Below are 7682 nucleotides of genomic sequence, written 5' to 3' on the forward strand. Positions count from 1 at the left end.
AATAAATCATGAGAAACATGGAATCCTGCATTGACAATGCATTATTTTTGCCTCCGTAAACCACACACACTTTGATTTATCTTTGTTTTCGATTTATCGGATAAATGTCCACTACAATTGTCACCATCTTAGTAAAGCCTGCTAGCATGCTACAATTTACAAATACGAAGTTAACACAGAGTACAGCCAAGGTTGATGAATTTTGGTAAGAAACCAAATGTAAACGTTGATCTGCTGCTGGGGCTTGAGACAAAGTCAGAGGACCACCAACATCTGTAGGATGTATTATTTGGGGAACAGGATTAACTGGACCAAATGTAATAGAAATCCACCCAATAGTTGTTCAAACTTTTCACCCCAAAAGGAAATGTCAACCTCATGGTGCGTAGGATTTATCATTTGGGAATCATTCATTTTAGCACCAAAGTTCATGGAAATCTATCCAATAGATGTTGAATTTTAGTCTGGGCAAAAGTGATGAGCTGATGTTCATTCAATCTCTGAGGACATTCTGGACTTACATTTGAAAAATCTTTTCTTAAAAAGCTACCAAGCATAACAAAACATGCAGTGAATACAAGTGAACGCCGCCTGGGGGAGAAAGACAGAAAAAGAAAATCAAGTGTGGACAAAGATGGTCACAACACACAATATGTTTTCATGGCTGTCATGAGAGTGAGAAATAGCATCATCAGTTTATTCATTCATATAATATGATCTTTAAAAGCAGGTAATGGCTTAACATGTGACATTTTTTTATTCATGCAGGTCTCTGCAAGACCAAAATCTATCTGTGTTACTGTACTAAATACATAAAACCAAATATCTTGTTTTTAGAGTAATGTTTTTTAACAGGTATAAATCAATCATACCCTTATTCCCTAATTTACTTCTGACAATGTGTGATTATAATGTTCTTTTAAAAATATCTAAGAGTTGTTCTAAAATCAAAGACAAGGCATACAATACATGTGTATGATCAATATCCATAATTATCAATTTACATTAAGTAGCAGGTCTCTATCATGGAATAGGAAGTTCTCTAGCAACACTTATTCTGGGTTGAAGAGCCAATGACTTACATCCTTAACATTTAACTATTTCTTATTACAGATTCACAATGGCAAGACACATAAATCCCAGCTTCTGAATTATCAATGCAGAAAGTATAGCAATAGTGGAATAAGTACTAAAATGTGTTTTACTTAAGTAAATGCAGCAGCTATACTAAAGTGTAAAACTCCCTGTTATTCTACAGTCAGTCTAACAAAAGGCTATTAGCATCACAATATTCTTAAAAGAATGCTACTCCCAATGCAGAATGGCTCATTTAATAAGGATATATATATATATATATATATATATATATATATATATATATATATATATATATATATATATATATATTGTATTATAATCAAGATGCATTACATCACTTTAATGTCAGAGCTGGTAAAGGTAGGCTAATTGTAATTATTTAATAGGATAATAATATATCATAATGTATTAGTTTATTAAACATGTCTATTAATTATCATTGTATTAAGTAGCTAACTAAAGTTAGTTACCAAAACTGTAAAATAAATGTAGTTGAGTACAATATGTATGTATTGCGATATTTTCAGTTTCAGTCTATGATTTGCATTAAAAAATGCCGTGGAGGAGAAGCTATAAGGAGCATAAAATGTAGCACCTCCAAATTGTTGTTAAGTGTACTACTTGAGTAGATATACTTAGTTAAATGTGATTTTAAAAGGAGTATTTTTAGTGTAGTACACAAAACATTTCCATTCCTCCGCCTGCAGCGCGCCCTCGCATTGTAAACAGGCAGCGTCGAGCCAGCTGACTGTTACGTCACTTTCCCTCGACGGTCGCAACAGGAAGACCTTTTTTACGGTGATTTCTGTTGTGGACGATCCCTTTTGCCGTCCTTGAGCAGGAAAATGTACTACAAGTTCAGCGGTTTCACCCAGAAGCTGACGGGGTCTGGTCCCGCGGCCGCCTACAGCCCTCAGGTGAGACGCGGGCGCGTGTCAGCGAGACACCGGGTCGGTAACCGTCGAGGATGACCTCCACACGACGGGGTTAACGTCAGCTGGTTGCAACACACTTTAAGATCTTCTATGATCTCCACCGCAGTCAACTACATTTACAAGTTGTCTATTCATTCCCAGACGTGGTGTGGTTTTCCTGACGTTATATCTACTGAAAATATATATATTATTAGGTCTTATGTCACGGTTGTTTAACGGTTAACGTTATCTGACATTGTATTAATCTGTAGTTGTTTTTTTCTAAAGTAATTTAACGTTGTAAAACTTTTGAGACAAACCATAAAGACGCGGTGCCCTTTTCTGAAAATTGTATTCCCTTTTCATCTCTACCTTATCGGAAACACCTTTATTTAACCTTTATTTTGAAAGGTTATGGGGATCCGGTTTTCGTGAGGCTTAACAGACATTGAAAGCATCTGCCAGATGTGACCTTTGTTATCACTTCTCTGTTCTTTATGCGACAGCCTCCTCGCTGGACTTCTATGACAGAGCGCTGCCTTCAAGTCACATATCCAACATTTAAGTTATTTTGGTTGGATGAAAACCTGTAACATAAATATTTGCAGAATATTGTAGAATGTAACTAGTACTTTCCCAACGTATAACCTTGAGATACTGCATTTGTATTTTACTCAAGTACAACTCATCTCTGTATTCTGGTTTAATGCATAGAGATGTTTTCCTGCTGTGGACATTTTAGAGAAGCTTTCTCTGAAACAGCACTTAAAAGTAACAAGTAATATGTCAGATTTAATTTCCCCGCTGCCAAACTGTCTGCCTACACACACTCTTACAAGACAAGCCAAGTAACGTTCAAACCCAACTGGGTGAGAAGCTTCCTTCAACTGAGCGAACATTAAAAGATGCTCAGTGCTTCATTGCCATATACCTTTTAGTATTAACTTTCTGAGAAGTAGAACAACAGCATTAATTAATGTGATGATTTCTCTTGACTCGTACATGGAAATATCTAAACTACTGATTCAAATCACACTGATCGAGAATTTTAAGAAAGGCATAAATTGCGAGATAAGATTAATCAAGTACTGGGCCCTTAAATGCTTAAAATAGGTTAAATGAAGAGGGCAAAATTCATGTATGTTTGCATGACTTTTTAAAATATTTTACTTGTTTTTCATATTTATCTTGTTTATTGTATGTAATATGTACGATGAGAGCAAAGTGTAACCAGAGTCAAATTCCACGTATGTGTCCACACACATGGCCAATAAAGCTGATTCTGAATGATTAGATTTCAGTGTCTTTATATTTTTAAGTTAGGTTTCGGCAGCAGCATTGAGTTCAGTGAGCCTATAATGAGTATATGTACTCTTTTATATATACTTACATGAAAACAGCTGTTTCCTGTTGACTTTTATGTGTTTTTTATGTGATTTATGACTTTTTAGGCTTACACTTTACATCGCACTTTCCGCTTAAAAAATGACAGAAAAAGGTGCTTTCATGCATGTGAACTAATGACGTTGACTAGAATGACACATTATTGTTTTTTTGGTTCAGGGGCTGAGGCCAGGCGTGCCAGCAGAGGCCCCCGCCATGGTGTTTGCCACACCCACCAAGGTGGTGTCAGCGGGGTCCATGGTGGAGTACATGGGAGCAAACAAGGTTCCTGAACTTCAGAGGCTATACCAGGTAATAATAACATATATATATATATATATATATATATATATATATATATATATATATATATATATATATATATATATATATATATAAGACAATGAGACTATAAGACTTCAGACGATGGCTGGTATTTATTTTCACTCTGTTAATGGCTTCAGTGTTCATTACAGGAGAGTAAGCGGGGGAATAACTGAAGTTGGTCAGTGCAATAACTCCAAACAAATGGAAATCACATTAATGACTGATACAATCTGGTAACTGCAGGAACTTTTCAGTTTTTTTGTTTCGTTAAAGCGACAGTACAGACAATTCCAGAGCAATATACATATAGGAGATCACCTTTTTTTATTTTTTTATTGTATTTAAATAAGAAAAATACATGCGATCATAATAAATACAATCATGTTAGTTGTTACAGTCACGATTTTTCATTCCAAAAATGTCTATGCAGAAAAAGCATACGGCACACAGACAATATTTAAGTGTAGTGTGTTATGAAGGAAAGACAAAGGTAGAAAATGGTGCTCTGCCCCAAATAATAAATTATGTGTATTCCTATCTGAAACAGCAAATTGCTCCGGATACTCTGCAGTCTCTGTTACACCTTCATTATCGTATTATTTCATAATTTCCTTTTTTTCTCCTGCTCCAACCCTTGCCTTTCCCTTCCCGTTTCATCTCCTCCCAGGCGGCAGACGGTATCCCCATTCATTTGAAGCGCGGCGTCCCCGACAGGCTACTGTACCGCACCACCATGGCTCTCACTGTCGGAGGCGCTCTCTACTGTCTGGTGGCTCTTTACTTTGCGGCCCAGCCCAACAATAAGTGACCAACGCAAGCCCCAGGATCTTTCTGTCATCGACTCAACATTCCCATCCGCCCCTCGCTATGCCACCTCTTGGGACTCAAATCGTTGTTATGACATCACACTGAACAATAACGACAATAACGTCTGTATTCTTTGTAAATCAAATGTCTAAATTAATAAATTTTAAGGGGAAACAAAGGTCATACATGCTTCTTTTTCCTATTTGTCTTCAACATTATGTCCCTGAAGAAACCACTCACTGTAACATAGGTGTTGCCAATATCCGACAGATGCATACGGGCTTCATGTATGAAACTCAAATAGGTCGAGAGCTGTTCTTACAAATGCCAAAAAAGAAGTGGAGACGTGAACCTTGATGAGCATGTGTGAGAGAGAGAGAGAGAGAGAGAGCGAGTATGATGGAGACACTCCTTCTGGAACATAGCTGCTGCTCACTTGGCCTAAGTATGGTCTCATACAGTATTTATATGAGTGGGCTTGGGAGTGATGTCACATGCGTCTGGACGTTTCAGACATGTTGGCAGCCTCTCATCAAGCTGTTGAAACACTGATGATGATCTCAGTCTCTGCGTTTATTTTATCCTGCCTTTGTGTGTTTTCTTTATTTGTGTTGATGTTTTGTAAGAATGAAGTTGAGGTCTAATTTATTAATTACATTTTTTTTTTTTTTTTTACTTGAGTAAAATGGCAAAAGTCAAGATAAAGAAATTGTGATCTGAACCCATGAAACATTATTTATTTGAGTATATTTTGCATTATGAATCGGAATCTGCAAAGTAACTTAATTTATCAAATAAATGTAGTGGAACAAAAAAATGCTACATTTGCATCTGAAATATAGTGAAGTAGAAGTGTTAAGTAACAGAAAATAAAAAGCGCAAAGTAGGTCAACAGGTGCATAGGAAAATAACAAAGGGTCGATAATATAGAACAAAAAGACGGTGTGTGGGAGTTTTTTCTATAAGTAACAGAAAAGGAGAGCAAATGCATTTTACATATTCATCATATTGTAGCCTTGAGGTAAATGTCAGTTTCTAAAGCTTATTTTGTTCATTCTCTGTCCAGTTTAAAGTATTTTAAAACCACACACCCTGTGTGCAATACGTTTATCCAGGATTTTGCCAAGACATAATCTAGATAATAATATTTTTTTTAAACAGCAATCAACTTCTATACACCAACATTTTAATGAATGCTTAAGCCACCTGCCAATATGTTCCTGAACCCCTTTATTTCACATTTTAATTTTGGATCAAGACCAAACCATGCCCCACCAGCTCCCTCGCGCTGTTGATTAGGTGTGTGTTGTACGCTTGGTACTTCTACTTGGCTTCTGTGTGTGTATTGATTGCACAGTGAGGTGGCAAGGTCACATGATGCTCGGCAGCTGAGCGCTCACAAGAGGTGGCCTCCGCTGATTTGACTTATTGGTGCAGTCCTTCCGGAGAGGCCAACCACTTGTAATCATCAAGTAACGCGCGCAGGCACGGGTGCACCTGTTGCATGGCGCACACACGTGTGCAGCACACTCATTAGGACATGCGAGTGGATACATCACCTGCTCATTGTCACATTTCAAATCCAGTTTTCTGGAATACAAAGGCAACACAACAACATATTCGTCTCTGTCAAAATACGATCTAACTGCAGTGCAGATGGAGGGAATACAAAAGCTTTACTTGTATGATCGGATATTTCCGATATTTTCTAAAGGCCCTAAAAACCGTTGAAGATGTACAGATTTTAGAAAAATAATCAATAGATATCAAACTTACGAAAATGACACGCAAGAGTTGTATTTATTAAGATGTGGCACATTAATTTGTCAGTAAGAATCCACTCTGGACCTCCCTTTGTCACAGCGTCAATACCTCACACCCTGAGGAAAACCTTATGATGGATAATTGATGATAGCGCTGGTTTGAAATTGAATAATTTGACCTTCTGTGGGGAAAATAATGAGTATGGTTAATAAATAAAGACATAATTTGAAGAGTGTCTTCCTCCAAAACATCCTACGAAGCAAAGATGCAGGGCACGGTACAGATACAGTGGAAGTGCGTCCCAGCTGTGAGCTAGTTTATAGGTGACACAGAGGGTTTTCCTTGCTATCTAGATACTAACTAACTTGTCATGTGATCTGAGCACATGAGCACTCTTCAAACTAACAACGCTCGGCCTATCAAGCTGTACATTCAAACTGCGAGGCTCCATTTGAAAACACGTGCTGAAGAAATAACGATCGAGTAGTTGCTGAATGAACAGCAGTGGAATGCCTATACATATTCACAAAGGGGTGGGCCTTGACCTGCTCATAGTTTATTCCGCTACATTCACAATCTTCAAATAGCGGGTTCATATCATTGATTGTTACTGTGGAAACGTGGCTCAGGCACGAGGGAGGATAACTTTTAGAGTTAATTACTCTTGATCTAGAAAAAGTGTGAACTCGAGACTGCAGACCCGTCTAACACAGCATACAAAGTTTGATCCTGACGACTGAGGCTATATCTTTACTGGTGACCCTCATGTCACAGCTAGAATGAGTCTATGAATTGCAAGCAGAATGATTTCTGAGATAGTTTCATGTATATAGTTGTTGGAGGCCAGAAGAGCTGCAAATATCTAGTATTTCACAATAAAATATACAGGCTGTATTATTTTTGTTCTCTGTTTAGCGTGCTAAACATTTGCTGATTAGCGCTTAACACAAAGTACAGCTGAGGCCGATGGGAATGTCAATAGTGTTGTAGGTGTTTGGACATCAAGTATTTGACATTTGACATGAATTATAATATTGTCCACTGAATGGCACGAGATGAAATGTCATCTTTTTTGCAAATCCATCCAATATTTGTCAAGACATTTCAGTCGAAACCATAAATGTCAATCTGCTGAAAAGTCTAAGGATCACCAAAATCAGGAGGATTTTTCCTCTGGGGAAAGCGCATGTCTGCATGCACAACATTGTATGGTAATCCATGAAATAGATGTTGTGATATTTCAGTCTGGATCAAAGTGCACACGTTTACTTATCGTGAGATGCATCTAATATCTTCTTTCGATAATAAACCTCGTAGCTGCCTTTCATCAAGAAATCCTTCAAGATCCCCTTGAATCCACTCCGCTGTCTTCCCCATCCCTTTTGCGTC

At 37.5% G+C, this 7682-nt stretch overlaps 1 protein-coding gene across 1 annotated transcript; it reads left to right on the top strand.

Annotated features, from left to right (window-relative positions):
* The first annotated feature begins 1877 nt into the window (after window positions 1-1877).
* On the top strand, window positions 1878-4712 carry cox7a2l (cytochrome c oxidase subunit 7A2 like). Its single transcript, XM_079237131.1, has 3 exons — window positions 1878-2015; window positions 3576-3707; window positions 4390-4712. The coding sequence occupies exons 1-3, from the start codon at window positions 1944-1946 to the stop codon at window positions 4528-4530; spliced, it is 345 nt and encodes a 114-aa protein (XP_079093257.1). The 5' UTR covers window positions 1878-1943; the 3' UTR covers window positions 4531-4712.
* Window positions 4713-7682: the final 2970 nt, after the last annotated feature.

Source organism: Taurulus bubalis, assembly GCF_910589615.1.
Source record: "Taurulus bubalis genome assembly, chromosome: 2".
Taxonomy (NCBI): Eukaryota; Metazoa; Chordata; class Actinopteri; order Perciformes; family Cottidae; genus Taurulus; species Taurulus bubalis.